Source organism: Apaloderma vittatum, unplaced genomic scaffold, assembly GCF_000703405.1.
Source record: "Apaloderma vittatum isolate BGI_N311 unplaced genomic scaffold, ASM70340v1 scaffold28856, whole genome shotgun sequence".
Taxonomy (NCBI): Eukaryota; Metazoa; Chordata; class Aves; order Trogoniformes; family Trogonidae; genus Apaloderma; species Apaloderma vittatum.
This window is the reverse complement of record NW_009723798.1, coordinates 10,583-26,357: the sequence shown is the minus strand read 5'-3', so window position 1 is coordinate 26,357 and position 15,775 is coordinate 10,583. Positions and strand designations below refer to the sequence as shown.

The window sequence follows — 15,775 nt, the reverse complement described above, 5'->3', positions numbered from 1 at the left end:
ATGTTTTCATACATTACATGTGCATTGTGAATGATGTCTGGTTGCTGTGGCAACTATCACTTCGAGTGCTTTCCCAGCTTTTAAATTCTGAACATTATATTAGTGTATTTTTTTCCTTGTAATTACTTTGATTTTGAAAGAGAGAAAACCAAAACACTTTGGCCATCCTCATTACTGAAGTAAATACAAATGTACCTAATACAGTATGAAAATTTTTGATAAAGGATTCGTAAATACCTCTGGATATTTGAAATTTCAATCATTTGCGTGTTAACACTGTGGCAGAAATCCTTTGTATAAATACTGTGGGCTCTCTGGTCTGTCAGAGTAGAATAGGGCAGTCTACATTCTGTGCATCTAGGTTTTTTACTTTGTTACTTTTTCTTTACTGAAAAAGAGTTGGGTTGTACTGTGTCAGATATCTTTTGAGTGAGCATTTCCCAGGCAGAAATTAACCACTAAGTTCAGTAGAAGCAGGATCATATTCTAAAACCTTTACTTGAGCTCAGTGAAATTGCTTGGGTGATTCATTGCAATTTGTTGATGAAGTTTCTGCTTTGTACATAGATAAGTTTTTCTGCATGTACTAAAAATATGTATGTTTTCAAATTATTGACAGAGCTGTGTTTGAAGAACTTAAATGATTTGTCATCTCTTGATTTGATCAAGATGGATGAAGCAAATAATTTCAAACCAACAGGTAACGCTTTTTTAAAAATAAATTTTTAGAAGTGATGTTGAGATAGTAGTGATCTACAAAGGGTCACAAATGTGCTTGTGGCTCATTAGACAGTAGAGTTTGAGGGATTGTTTGACTATGCTATATATGAGCAAGTTTCTTTAACAAATTGTGGAAGTTTATTCTCTTAATGTTGATTCATGAATAGACCTCTTGCCAGAAATTTTCTTGCAGATTACGATAAAATTACAGAACGTTATCACAGAATAACTGGATATGACACAGTACAATGAAAGACAGGTTTTATCAATACCTACTCTTCCCTGCAGTCCTGTGCTTAGAGGTGGCTGGCATCTCAGCAGCCGCAGGTCTCCCTCTGGCATATTAGTGTGAATTCACCTCTGCTGGAGAAAACCGGGACTGGCACCTCTTGCTTACTGCCACTCTATGATGGGACAGTAATACCCATCAGACAGCTGGGGACAGTAACATACTGGGGTAGTGGGAGTAAATCTAATGGAGCCCTGTAATAAGAAAATTATTTTGATTTTGTGACTTTAAAAAGTACACTAAAAGTACACTGGCTTATTTATTTTTTAAGGTATGTTCTTCTTTTACAGAGACTGGAAGATTAATGGCATGGTATTATATTGCATTTGATACAGTGAAACAATTTTTCACAATTAAGGGAACGGAGAATTTGAAAGAATTGGTAATTTAACTTTTTAAAGAAAATTTACATGTGTTCAATTTTAAACAATCAAAGATAAGAAGCAGAAGGGTTTATTTCTTTTAAAGAGCTCAGGCTTTATTTATATGAAGCATAAAGTTTTAGAGAATGCATCTAAATAAATCCCCTTTGGAGTATATTTGAGGCTTTGTGCTCAGAGATCTTTCAATTCCAACTCTTCCTCCACTTTCTAACCTTGCTTATGAAGATGCAAAGTTACTGAAGCTATTCTGTTTATATGTAAAACACTGTATTGCTTTGTGGTTTAGCACGGTTTTTTATTGCAAAAACCAGCTGCATGGAGAGCAGATTTTACTTTTAAGGAGTGTTACTGTGTTCCTCTGTCAAGTGACAGGTTGTTGTTGCTACTGTTAAGTCACAAAAGACATTTTGTTTTCAAGCAAATATTGTGGTAGCACAGGTTGGCCATGAAAAAGTGGAATGCCTACTTTGTTACCTAAGTATGAAGAAAGTAAAGTGAAATTCAGAACAGATAGCAAAAGTTATTTGTGTTTGCCTCATATGCCATAAAGTGTTAGCATTGTAGTTGATTTGGGATAATTTTAAGTAGAATAGTGTGAGGGATGGCAGCTGGACTGCTGATAACCCGGCATTGGTTGAAGACATTGACCTTAACAAATTCCCAGTGTACCCCTGAGATGGGAAGTTGTGTACGCTGAGTTTGGACACGTTTGTGGAACTTTCTCCCTCAAGATCCGGAGGGATGAGCCCAGCCGGAAGCTGCTAAGTGTTAACCAATTAGAACTTGAAAAAGAAGTGTTTAACCTATAGGTAAAGGCCACGCTACCTTCTTCTACTACCTTAGACTATGTTTAAAAGGCACACCCTTTGTATAATAAAGCAGCCATTTCTGAGCCACTTTGGTCACCATTTAGATGTGTCGTGTCCATCTCTACAACGACAGAATGGTAATCTAAAACCTGGAAGAAAAGTCTTGCCCTTTTGTTACATAATAGGCTTTGTTGGAAGGTTAAAGAGTTGGTCCATATTAGAAAGAACTGATTGCCCACCTTTTCATGCTCATAATGTTGAGACAATAAGAAAATTTTTAAGCATTTTTTTTAACAATAAAAGTTGGAAGAAGTAGAAAAAAAATGGCAAAGAAGAGCAATAAAAAAGTTAAATTGTTACAGGTTACAATGATCTCCAACTGCGCAGAATTTGTGGATGTCAAGTTAAGAACGAATGAAAAGAAAATACTGAACAGTTTGAATAAAAGCAAGGACAAAATGAGTATCAGGTATAAAAAGTAAATACATTGAAAAACGAAAGTATCTTTTTAGCAATAAATAAAATGAATAGCAGAAAATTTTATGGTTTTATGCATAGGTTTCCAATGGAGGGGAAGATAAAAACAAGAGAAATGAAAGTAAACTGGTAAATATTATTTTGTGTTGTTACTTTTTATTGAAAAATCTATCATTTTATGTTTATTGAAGTCTATTCTAAAATTTGTGTTGTTTTGTAGTGGACCAGATCTTGCCTTTCATTGTTTCTATTCTGAATTTTCTTTTGTTTTCTGGTAGAAACTGATGTTGTTATACTTTGCTTACAGTATCACTTATATACCAAAAATTTTTTTTTCAGTCTTATTCAGGCTCAGCTAGGATGCCTTCCTATTCAAGACTTTACTTTGACACAAGATACTGGCAGAATATTTAGAAATGGCTTAAGAATTACTAGATGTATGGTAAAATTTAATCCTATTTTGGTACATCTATAATAAGCTACATTTTATTTGATTAATACAAATCAGTCTTATTTTTACAGGGTTATCTGACTTTCTGGCATCATGCAAGAACAGCTTTTCTGCTTTATTAAACTCTTTGATTTTAGCAAAGTGTTTCAGGTGCAGACTTTGGGAAAATTCACTTCACGTGTCTAAACAATTGGAAAAAATTGGTAGGTACTAGTCAAAATTGATAAAGGTTTAATCAGAGAATCAAAACTCGTAATTAGCCTGCTAATTTCTGGGGTGTCTGCTTACATAGTTAAATGATTCTCCTAATTACTCATTTGCCACAATTTAGTACCATGGTTGTCGAAATAGTCTATCATGATAAAAATAAAAGTAATCCATTTAGTAATTTTATTCAGGCTTTCAAAGTATGCCAGAGTTGTTCTTTTTTCTTAATGTTCATCTCAGTATCTTGGGCATAGTCCATATTTGTGTGATTGTTTTTCTCTGACTAAGCTCTGCCTTCCTTTCCAAACAGCTGTTGCTGTAGGTCAATTCATATGCATGAATTTGCATTGACACAAATAGGAATCATGAAATAGAAATAAATTTACTGTTCATGAGGTTCTTGGGCACTTGAGGACTACAAGTTTCTGATAACCTCCTTCCTGTCACTGTATCATGTTACTGGATGAACCTCTGGCTAGAAGTACAGACTTGCCATAGTTATCTGAAGTGGAGTTAGATATAATTTTGGAGTCCTCTGTGTTTCAAAAATGTAGATATATTTGTTTGAGGTAATAGTACAGTGTTCTGCTTTTGATGTTTTGTCGGCACATACCTTCATACTTTCAGAGTATTTCTTCTTGAAAGACCCATCTGTTCTGTACAGAACAGTTTAGTACAGAGATCTGCAAATGGAAGAATAATTAAGCCAGAAGAGCCATGTGGTGCAGTGTGTGGGAACCCGTTCCTGCTCCTTGGGGGTCTGTGTCCATGTGCTCGGTCATCGGAGGAGTCTGCCTCGTGTTCAGCATTTCTGAGGGGTTAGGATGAGTGGTTAGGATGATTTGCTGGGCAAAAAGCTGGGACAAAGCCACAACAAAATTTCTGCTTTGGGTTTGCCTGCTATAATGCAACTGTTGAGAATAATTTGGGACTAATGACGGTTATTTGACAACATAATTTTTTTTCACAGGTGTATCCTTGTCAAATGCTATGGTAAATGCTGGGCTAACATCATTCAAAAAAATAGAAGACATAAATGCAAGGGAACTTGAACTGGTAATTTACTGCCTATGTAGATAAATATGATGAGGAAGATACTAAGTATTAATACTGTTACCAGTAAAAGTGGTATAGTTAATATATATCTGTCATATGATTGTCAGCAAAATACAGTGTTTTAAGTGGTTTATTCATTTATACTAGTGAATTAAAAAAATATGTGTCTACTGCTGTTTTTCCGTGAAAAACATGTATGATGTTTTGTTCCAGCCAGTTTAATGTGGATTGTTTCACTGCTTTGGCTGGTTTTGGAAAGCAGTTGCTTAAGTATATAGAATGTCATTGTTAACGTGGTTTGAAACAAAGGACAATATGCATTTCCCTTTTAGGAATGTTAGAAAAATATAAAAGGGAGTATGTATTCGCAGTTTCTCTTTATGTATATTAATGATAAGAATCCTGAATTTTCATTATTGCTAGTTCTAGTTAAAGATAGTAATAGAATTTATTTTCCTGAATAATCTATAAAGTATTTCTTATTTTAGAGAGGTTAGATTTTACCCCAGGACAAGTTCTTTGGTTCTTGGCTTCTTCTCTGAGGAAACTGATTTTGCAGTGTTCTGGAAGTTACAGTGGATTCCTAAAGGAAATCGATCTTACTTGGTTTTTTGTTTTGGCTTTAAGAATTTGATTTCTCTTTCCTGACTCCTTTTGCAATTTTCCTGTAATTTGTTTTGTTTTGACTAAAGCTAGGGCAACAAGGAAGAGGCCTCTCATATAAAACCTGAGTAGTCAGGTTTTGAGGTCATTGGCCAGTTCATTGTGTATTGCCTGAACAGAAATGGTAGCAACGTGAAAATGTAATGGAATTTTCTTTTTGGTTATGGTGCTATTCTGGGCATCACTGACAGCAGAGAACCAGGAGTAATAAGGGCTTTTGTTGGTAGCATAATTGCTCTGGTGACTGATTCCTTGGATTCATGCTTCTGTGCATCTCTGATAAGCTGAAATTAATTTAAATCTTTGCAGATTTTAAACAGGCATCCTCCTTTTGGAAACCAGATAAAAGAATCCGTTCTGCACCTTCCAAAATATGAACTTGACGTTGAACAGGTAAATGCTTTTCTATTTATTTTCTGGTTTTATACTGATAATATTAAATGAAAGAACAAGTGCTGACTTAAAGAAATTTTGAGCCATTGCTAATAGAAGATTACACGGTATTGTGGCCTCCTTCCACCTTAGCATGTATAATCAAACTCTTAAATGTTGCAGGAGAGCCTTGGAACAGATATTGCCCATAATACATTGACCTCTCTCTCTGTTGTTAGTAGCATCAAACGTGAGTCTGAGTGGTCTCCTCTATCTTGAATATAAGCAAACCCTAGAGACACAAAAACTTCCGTATAAAACTTAGTGAAGAAGTATTAACTCATGTTTATTTTCTACATCACACTTAGGAATATAGAGAAAAAATAAATTATTACATTATCCTAGCCAGTGCCCTTTCAATGTAAGGGTGAATTTTCATGTGCAATCAAGAGCTTTGAGGTTCTGATATGCATTTTGTCTTTAAACAAGTCACTCTGCCTTTCTGAAATGCAAAGTTTGACAAATAGCCTTAAAGTATCTCATGTAGTTGGTAGAAATGAGGACACCTTTAGATTTAAAAACTCATTAAATATGTGAGATGCTGTTGTTATAATTACCAGTTCTATTTTAGTTTTTCATTTGACATAACACCAGATTTTACAGATTTTTACCAGATTTTATAATTTTAGCAATTATAAATACCTTATAGAGGAATGTTGAGATGCCAGAATATGCCTAGTTTTCTTTTGGCATCTTTCTCTTTGCATTGAACAGAGTAGAATTTTCCAGTGGCATAACGTCGACCATCTTCTCTTCTCAATACTTAAACAAATCTAGGATAGTCGGTTATGGGCAAGTTAACACTGTACAATAGTGTCCCAAAACAACAAATAAAAATTGTATCAGAAATTGAAATTGCTTGAATTGAGCCTTTGTGCTTGTATCAAGAGTTAAAAAATTATGGAAGGGCATATGTTTCACTTTGCATATTTTAGCAGTTATGTCTTCTATATAATTTTTTCCTAGCTTCCAAAATACAGTGATACACTGGCTGAAATCTTAGTAACCATCAAATTAACAAACTATGAGCAGCTACAGACAAAGAGAACAGCGACAGACTTTCACTATGTTACATTGGTCATAGGAGATGCTGATAACCAAGTCATTTTTAATCAGAAAATCATGTATGTATGATCAGGGTTGTTTTACCTCACATCTTCTAAGGGTGTTGCTTTTAATCCTTTCTGTGACTTGCAGTTTTTGTGATGCTTTCTACTAAAGCCAAATGTTATAAAATTGTTTTTTATCCTACTACATTTTCTAGTGACTGTTGTCATTTAAAATGCTGCACAAGATTCAAAAATCCCAAAAAACATGTCAGCGTGCTTGTCAGTACAGAGAGTATGTGTAAATATCTGTACAAAACTGATGTATTACGGAAGTTATAATAATTTCCACATAAATACGAAACAAGTAAAATACCTATCAAAAAGATAGGCTCTCAAATTGTTAGTTACTCTTTTTAGATATATTTCTTTAATTATATCATGTTGCCAAAATTGTTTTTAATTCCAGAGATGGAATTAAATTCACCAGTTGGCTAAGATATGCTTGGAGCAAATGGGAAAAGAGAAGCAAAATCTTATCCAACTGCCTGACCTTCACGTAAGTTCTGGCACTTTTGGCAGAACTGAAACCGATCTGCAGGATCCTGGCACTTTCGTGGCCATAAATCATATATTAGAGAATGGGCCACTTACGAAGTAAAATCCAGGAACCAGGACCAAATAAAGGCTCTTTGACTTGGCTACAGGTGCTATAGTGTAGAGTCTTGTTTTCATTGTCCATGTCATAACAAAATTTTACTGGTACATTACAGGGATTCTGTGCTGCTGAAAACTGGAAATTGGACAAAGAAAGTTGAAGTAAAAAGAGCTCTTAAATCAGAGGATATTAGTATAAATTTAATTAGTTCTGATTATGGTAGGTCGATTGATATGCTTTTAGTTTAAAAACAACTGCATAAGAATTTTTAATAAATTCTTAAGACACTTTGTATCAAGCCAAAAATATAAGAAAATGAACCGATCTGTAAACAAGGTTATATTTATATGTTTTTACTGGGTTGAGTATTACCTAACAGTGCTAATTATGTATCTGTTTTTCATTTACTAACATATTAATGAACTGATAAACAACAAAATTGTTACTAGGAGATAGTATTTTCCTCTGTTGATACAGATTAGGATTCTTTTTTTGCTCTTCGCCTTCAAGTTGGATTAACTTTCAGTAGAGATAACCTATAGGTTTGAGAGCAAAGAATTTCTGCAGTGGAAGATTTTGTGACTTAACGTGTGTAGGTTAATCATTGGTCCCCTCAGTATCAATTTTCGTAGAATTGGAGCTATAGCAGCAGGTGAGGAGAGGCAGTGATGACCTTGAAACACATGGCTGTATTAAACTCCCATCATGCCCCACCTGTAAAGAAGATCGCTTTGTGCTAGATGAACTGATGTTTATTTGGTGCTTTGTGGTGAACACTGCATAGTGAGACTATTACAATAATCAAGCTTGAAATAATCTGTATTCCTATGGCTAAACTTGTGGCTCAGAGATAGGAGCATTTTCTAATTAAACAGAGATGAAGAAAAAAAAAAGTCCTTTTATAACCTTTATGCCTTTTATTTCCTTTATGTCTTTTATGGCCTTTTGCATGGCTATCTACATGCCGTACTGAGTTCAGTAAAACTCAACACAACAGTTCGTTTCTCTGAAATTGGTGACAGTGAAGTTAGACTTAAAGCAGGTCTTCCTTGTCTCTACTTATTTTAAAATGTGCTTCTGTTTAGGACTTGAAGAAAATTTAATTTGTTAAAAGCCTGTCTGGCTTTCCAGTAATATTTGCCTAAAAAGAGACAAAAATATCCTTTTTACAAATGGTGTCTCTCATAGTCTCTTATGAATCTTGGTTTAATTAGAACTAGAATTATTATTAGCGTTCAATTTCAAAAGTACTATCAACATACTCTTTTTACACCTTTTCCAATGCAGAGCTGCTGATGCTCCTGTGACACTGACTGTAATACATTTTTAAAGTTGAAATTATATCGACAATGCAAAGCCATAGATAAATGTAGTTTGAAAACAAAACAGAAAAATGCTGTTAAAGGGATTAATTTTGTTACTCATCTAGTAACCATGTCTTTAATTCTGAAAATGTTTGTTTTTTTAATCTTAGTCATAAAGAATCCATTCATAGAATAGTATGCTTTTAATGATACATTATCTTAACAAATTTACATGATTTTCAATAGCATTTTTACTTTCTTAATAAACCTCTTTATAAAACTGAAGCCAATCAATAGTTTAAAAAGAGTCTATGGCAATTTTAAATATTTTTGTCTTTTTTTTTCAAAGTTGGCCTTGATATACAGCAAGTATTTACAGCCTTTTACTTAGCAATGAAAACAGTAGCAAGTAAAGTGGTTACAAATCAGAAACTGAAAGCTGACTCTTCTCTTGATATGCATCATGGCTCACCGCGAAGGCTGCCAGCAGCAAAAGTAGACACAGGTAAACAGTCAGATCACAGCTTCTGGCTAATAACAGAGTCAAGAGAAAATTGAATTTTGCGTTCGGTAAAGAGCTTGATCTTTATGCATACAGTTTCCTTCTCATTTATAATAAAAATACCATGGTGCTGCTTCCACCTAACAGGTGCTACAGTGCAATTCTTTGATGAATTTGGAAGAGGAAAAACCATCGGTGTTAAAAATCTAGTATTACTCTCTGAATTTGAGAATGTGGTAGTACCTCTGTTTTTCAGTAGCATTGATTAATTTCTTTCCAATTACATTTTTGAGCAGCTCAAATTTTTGTTGAAGGCAACCAAATTCTGGTGTCCCACATTATTCTAGCTCATCTTTTCCTGATGAAGCAGTCCCTCAACAACACATATGAAATAAAAAAAATGAGCATTTCTGGATTATTTATCTAGGAGGCAGATCTAAACAAGAGACAACTTACAAGAAATATGGAAATAGAGAATGCAACCATCGCTGTAAAAATAAAGATGTGTGTGGACACGACTGCTGTGAGTTCCATTAAATCTAGTATTTCTGTTACTTTTAGACAAACATAATTTAGAGTAGCTTCATTTATACCGATAGCTACATTAACAGAAGCAATGTAGGCTTGAGTCAGGCCTGAGCTGTTGCTATGATGCAGTCATAAAAGCAGTAATAAAAAGCTTTCTCAGTAACACAGTCATAGCAACTACAATAATTAATAATATTTTTCAGAACATCTAGCATAAGAGCAATGTCAAACTTGTTACACTTTTGTACAAATAAAGGTGTGTTAAATCTTTTAATTAGTGCATTAAATCTTTTAGGATCTTTTAATAAAGATACTGAGCTTAGTTTCCATTGATCTGGAAAGAATTCGGATTTATTCCTTCTAAACTAATATGAAGATTATTTTAATTCCTCTTCTCAGGTAAAACAGGAGTACCTTCAAAGTCAGAGATGAATGGAGACTCAAAGTTTTCTTTGTACTTAGCTGATCTAAGGAACAGGAACTTAATTTCATCTGTGCCTCCAGTAAAACGGTTAAAGGTTCACCCACTGAATGGATTTTTTTCAATCTGTTATGTATTTGTATATATTGTTTGCAGAGAGAATTTTATAACTAAATATGAACATTCAAGTTTGCCTTTTCTGTGTGTGATGCAAAAAGCAAAGAACGACAAAGGTACGAAAGGTTCAAGTATCTTTGAGAGGCCCTGCTGCGCTCGGATTGCTTCCAGTCGTCCACTCCTGGGCCTGTACTCCACGATTTTACTTTTTCAGCATTTGATAGATTGTGGTGGGTGAGGTACTGAGGCATCTTTGGAAGGTGCTGTATTGTGGCTTGGTTTTGGCAAAATATGACCGGAATGAAAATAAATGGTCAGGTTTATCAGAGTAATGCTGCTAAGAGATCTTTTTCAATGGACAGGCAGTTCTATTTGTTTATAAGAAAAACGACTATGTTAGTTTATAACCTCCAAAAGATTTTATGGCTTACACTTTATCCATCTGAACGTAGTACTAAACCAGTTGTTTCTGCAGCAAGTGATATTTGAGATATTGAATTGTTTTATTTCCTTCTCACAGTTTGATTTGGTGAGTTGTTTGCCAGAGAGAATGACTTAGCCTATAGCTAATACAGATGAGAGTTAAAGATAACCATGCTGACTTCACCAGGGTACTTGGATAACTCCTCCAGAAGCATGTAGTTCAAAACTTTTTAACTGATTTCAATAGAAAAGCAGATGTCAAAGATTTTATAAATGATATTTACAAATTGATGTAGTATTAATGATGTCACTGAGATTAAGAACAATGTTTTTCAATATGTTTATATCTTACCAGTTACAATAATCTGGTTTCTATAGATGCAGGTGTCAAATCAAGCTCAAACTGTGGATCTCAGACAATTTGTTTTTACACCGAAGTCACTGATGCCAGCATTGCCAAGGTACCACTAATATAAGTAACAAGGTATCTGTCTTATTTTAGATAGTGTGTTAACTTGTAACAACTAAAACCTGTTGTCAAAATAATGCAACTTTCTGCATCTGTTTACTGACTTGTCACGGATTATTTTTTTTTTTAATAGGTCTAGCAACGAACAGTCGTCTTCATCACCTTCAGTGGACCATGTAGATAATGTTAATAGCTTAGGAGAATCTCAGAAACAACTGCAATCTTGGAACTATGGAAAGAGCAGTAAGTTATTGCTAATGTTTGAAATTGTAATTTTCACTGTTTTGATTTGAATCTACTTGAAAAATCCAACTTGCTGGAATCACTACAGCAACCATTACAGCATTATAGAACATTGACTGTATAGGGAAATACAGTGGCCTTAAGTGGCGTTCTTTATGGTATCAGTAAGAATTTCTGTTTTAAATCTAAGTGTCTATGTGTACTTTTAAATAAAACAGTAATGACTAAATCAAATACACGACTGTTCAAATCTAGAAAAACTTGCTGGTATGACCATAGTGTATTTCCACTGAAGCCCCTTGAAATACAAGAAATTTTTTTACCCTTATGTTTATACATTTTCTTATTTTCCCTTTCTATTGGAAGAAGTCAGTGAAATATGAGCTTTTGCTTGGTACTTGACTTTGTCATCTCAGTAACTGAGTTCATAACTGTCTGGAAAAAAAATCCTCTTTCTGTTCCACTGGAAAGGGCTTACGTTTCTTACATTTAGTGTTAAATGATTAGTTTTCATTATCAGTAATATAACTATGATATTCTCCTCACTGCATGCCTTTTCCCATTGTGTTTGGTGACAGTAGATTGATGTGAATAAGCTTTTGATTAATATGTCTAATAAGTAGTAGCTCCAATATTTAGGTCATACTCAGGCATATAAGAAACACTGTGCTGAAATGAACTGAAGCATTTTTTAGTTCATACTGCCTTAAGTGTTGGCAGCTGTACTGCATAATTTCATTTTTACCTTGACAATGGCATTGTAATCCTGTTCCTTTAAATAATGCTATGTATTTTCATGCCATTCTAATTTGCCTGCTATAGTTGTCTAGTCTCAAGAGATAAAACTGGTGCATAGCCATATTACCAGTTGCTGAGGAGATCAGTGTATGATATGATTGTGTGAGAAAATAAAGTCATGGGAAGACAGATGGATATTCCAGCTGTAGTCTATGCTCAAGAACATCTTGAGGCAGATCATACAGGATCGAGGGGGCGTAGCAGATACCGCTGACTAAAAACCATCTCCATTGAATAGTAGCAGAAAAGGCACCAAAACCAGTTCTAATAAATAAAGGCATTAGTTCACATGATTTTTAGAAAATTTTTGATAATTAATAATATACTGTGAAACTGAAGTAACCTAAACCTATAATTTATTTCAAGTCTGTGTGTTGTGCAATAATGCACCTGCTGCCTGTGCACATCCAAAATTACAATACTGGCATCTTCATGGTGTTGTCGGTGTCTGTGGAGCAGGATTTTTTTATCTGAGCCTGTCCTGCTGCCCCTTTGTTGAAAGGAAGACCTGGGTCAGGGTTTCTTAGGCATATTAAAGCCAAGACAGCAGAATGAAGATTCCAGCACTGTCTGATGCTGGAGGGTAGTATGGCAGAAGAGCGATAAAAAAATAAGCAGAGAGAATTATGTTGGTGATGAAAAGACAGAATACAACATACCAAAGGGAAAGAAAGTAAGAGAGGAAACTGGAAAGTCTTCCTCGCACCAGGAAAAAAAAAAGTATTTAAGATATTATCGATCACATTTTAATTAAGACTTTTAACAACAATGCTTGCGGATGTGTTTGTTATGGTTAGTTATGCATGAGATGTATGGCAGGAATACTGTATTCACAGTTATTTGGAAAGCTGTGGGGAGAAGGATGGACTAAATTAAAAGTATTAAATTTGGAATCAAAGAATACTTCTGACAAAGGGCGAGAATGAAATTGCAGTGATTTTTACAAGGCTTGTTTTTCTAGTATCTAAACTGAGAATAACTTTTCTCAAAATAATGTTGAGGGGAAAATGCATATGTGACAGCCCTCTTGAATGACTCCACAGCAGGTCATAAACAGTTTTTGTTGTACTTGTCCACTACAAATGTATTACAGTTTTCTCTTGGAAGCATTCAGTGCTTTTGTATGAGAAGAGCCAAAGACAATGGCATTAAAAAATAAAGTTATAAATATTTAATTCATACATTGACAATAAAATCAGATCTTGTTTTTCAGATGCTTTGGACTTTGAACTGAGAGAGGATGTTTGGGATGATATTGATGATGAGAAATTAGTACTTGCTAGCAACTTTGCCAGTAGAGAATTAGGTAAGGTTATTTTAACAAAACTATTTGTTTCCTACGTACAAATTATTTTATAGGCTGTCATTTGAGAATAAATTATTATTGTATTCAGTGAATAGAACTAATTCAAGTTATTTGTTTGATTAGACCACAAGGTTTATTACTGAACCTCGAATGTCACCTACCTTCAGACAAACCTCATATAAAAGGGGGAGTTGAGAGAGTCATAATTAAAAATGGTTTTGGATGGCCTGCAGCTTTTTGTTTGCAGCTTTTTGTTTCCAACTTTTTGTTTGCAACTTTTTGTTTTATCTGACTGCATGTCTCTGCTTGTTTTTGCAGTAGCCCAAAATACACAGAAGAAATATTTCATATGTTAAAGACATTTGAATAATTTGCAAACTATTATTTATTGTATTAGAGAGGTTGTGGAGTCTCCTTCTCTGGAGACGTTCAAAACCTGCCCAGATGTGTTCCTGTATGACCTACTCTAAGTGACCCTGCTCTGGCAAGGCGATTGTCTGGACTAGACGATCTTTCAAGGTCCTTCCAACCCCTAACATTCTGTGATTCTGTGATTTACAAAGGAGTTTCAGCTGTTTTGTGACTTAGCTTTTAAAACTTTCATTCTTACACGGAGCATTCATATGTGAAACAATCCATCTTCAAATTCCAGATGAATGTGAACCACTTTCCCAGTATACAAGAAGCAAGGCCATAAATGACATTTCAAAAGAGTAAGCATTATATAAAATAGATTAAAATTTTATTCAGTTAAAAACACTGTCTGTATTCCGTGTATGTTTGTATGATTAAGTGTACAGAAGGTTGTTCACTCATAAAAGAGTGAAATTTCAACTTTTAAAAGGTGTAAATGTTGAATGATTTTTTAATTTTTTTTTTAATTTAAGTGTGGAGGGAGATAAATAGAAAATCCTGAACTGGAAAGTAAATAATTTTTCACTTCTGTAAAAATACTTAAATTATTCAACTTGATATTTTCAGTTCATGCACATTACAAGATGAGGCAAATATTCAGGATTCACTTGTTTCTGTGATTAACACCACATCAAAAGTAAACTTATCTGTACAGAATAGAAATACAAATATGGTGAGTAAAAATATTTTTATAAGAGAATTTCCTGTAATTAGAGTATTACATGTGTAATTGTATTTACCATATCTGACTTGTGAATCAATTTTGACATACTGAGTTTCTCCACCTTTCTATGTTGTCCAGACACACAAGCATCTTGTGTTCAGTGTGATATTCCTGATACAAGGAGTGAGAACTTGAATTTATATAGTAGGACTTCAAAACTATTTACTCAATTTGATTGTGATTCTGTAAGGCATCCAATTATATATGTCTTGTGCTTGATCCTTGTCAAATATCACAATATTGTTATAGATATCTGTACTACCTACTACAACAATCTGGCACTTTCTTTTGGTTTGTTGTTTTAACCATATACACTTTTTAACATCTACATTGCAGTTCAGTTCTCAAGAAAAAAAGGATTCAAATCCTTCAGAAGAGCTAAAAAACGTACAGCGTTCTTCAGTCTCAAAACCAGTCTCAGACTTTCCTAAATTCACTAGGAAAGAGGATTTTTTTATTTTCACAAAAGAACAGGAGAAAGAAGTGGATGCAAGGTAATAAGAAGTCACATGTGTTTTCCCCTTGCCCCAGCGTTCCAATGCTTAGTTCTTCCTGGAACTAAGGCGATGTGTTAATTTAAAACATTGATTTTGAAAAGATGAATTTTCACAATAATAGTAGTGATTAACTTTTCTGAGAAAGGAAAATACTTTAAAATTATTTTGTTTGTCTTGGTATCTCTTTGCTATACTTTGTATAGTGTTTCTGATTTCACAGGTTTTGATGTAGTTTAGCTAATTTATTTTTTTTATTTGCTTAATCTTCATTAGATATCTTCTTGACGATGAATTGAATGATGTCAAGCCCTTCCTTGGAATATTTGATGACATTTTGTAAAATATACAAACAAAATACATTGTAAGCGCTGGGGAAAAGAAGTTACATTCATTTTTACAGACTGAAGACTTCAAATCCAGTTAGGAGAATTTGATTTCTGTTGTATACCTATTTACCAATAGCTGTATTGCTGCATAGAGTAGATAATAACAAAATTGATGTCTAGTTTATGGAATCCTAAGTATATTATCTTATTTTGAAAAGTACTCAGATATTTGTTTCTTGACCTTGCTGTTTTCAGGATTGCAAAGAAAAATACTGATATGTGTCAGAGGAGCATAGTTGTCAAACTGAGAGTGCTTTTATAGATAAAGTAAAAATCAAATAAGGGAAAGTAAACTGTTTATTACATGCCCTGCTCAGAAGTACCCTTTAAAGGAATGAAAGACTCTTTCCTCAGAAATTTCTTAATGCTTTTTGGTTTTGTCTTTCGGTTTCTCTAATGCTGGATTTTTTCATAGCACTGTAAAATAATTAGATTTACTCTAGGCTGTACTC

General features: G+C 34.1%; 1 protein-coding gene across 1 annotated transcript in view; it reads left to right on the top strand.

The window, feature by feature from the left end:
* Positions 1-15,277, top strand: part of HFM1 (HFM1, ATP-dependent DNA helicase homolog (S. cerevisiae)) — a 33,695-nt gene extending 18,418 nt beyond the window's left edge. The window contains exons 19-37 of the mRNA XM_009872261.1: positions 620-700; positions 1,300-1,391; positions 2,564-2,670; positions 2,760-2,807; positions 3,018-3,115; positions 3,201-3,332; positions 4,307-4,392; positions 5,365-5,448; positions 6,454-6,611; positions 7,307-7,410; positions 9,425-9,520; positions 9,925-10,043; positions 10,865-10,947; positions 11,089-11,198; positions 13,210-13,302; positions 13,955-14,015; positions 14,284-14,389; positions 14,777-14,934; positions 15,211-15,277. Of these exons, the coding sequence (XP_009870563.1) occupies positions 620-700; positions 1,300-1,391; positions 2,564-2,670; positions 2,760-2,807; positions 3,018-3,115; positions 3,201-3,332; positions 4,307-4,392; positions 5,365-5,448; positions 6,454-6,611; positions 7,307-7,410; positions 9,425-9,520; positions 9,925-10,043; positions 10,865-10,947; positions 11,089-11,198; positions 13,210-13,302; positions 13,955-14,015; positions 14,284-14,389; positions 14,777-14,934; positions 15,211-15,277 (1,883 nt within the window). The remainder of the gene's footprint in view (positions 1-619; positions 701-1,299; positions 1,392-2,563; positions 2,671-2,759; positions 2,808-3,017; positions 3,116-3,200; positions 3,333-4,306; positions 4,393-5,364; positions 5,449-6,453; positions 6,612-7,306; positions 7,411-9,424; positions 9,521-9,924; positions 10,044-10,864; positions 10,948-11,088; positions 11,199-13,209; positions 13,303-13,954; positions 14,016-14,283; positions 14,390-14,776; positions 14,935-15,210) is intronic.
* The last annotated feature ends 498 nt before the right edge of the window (positions 15,278-15,775 follow it).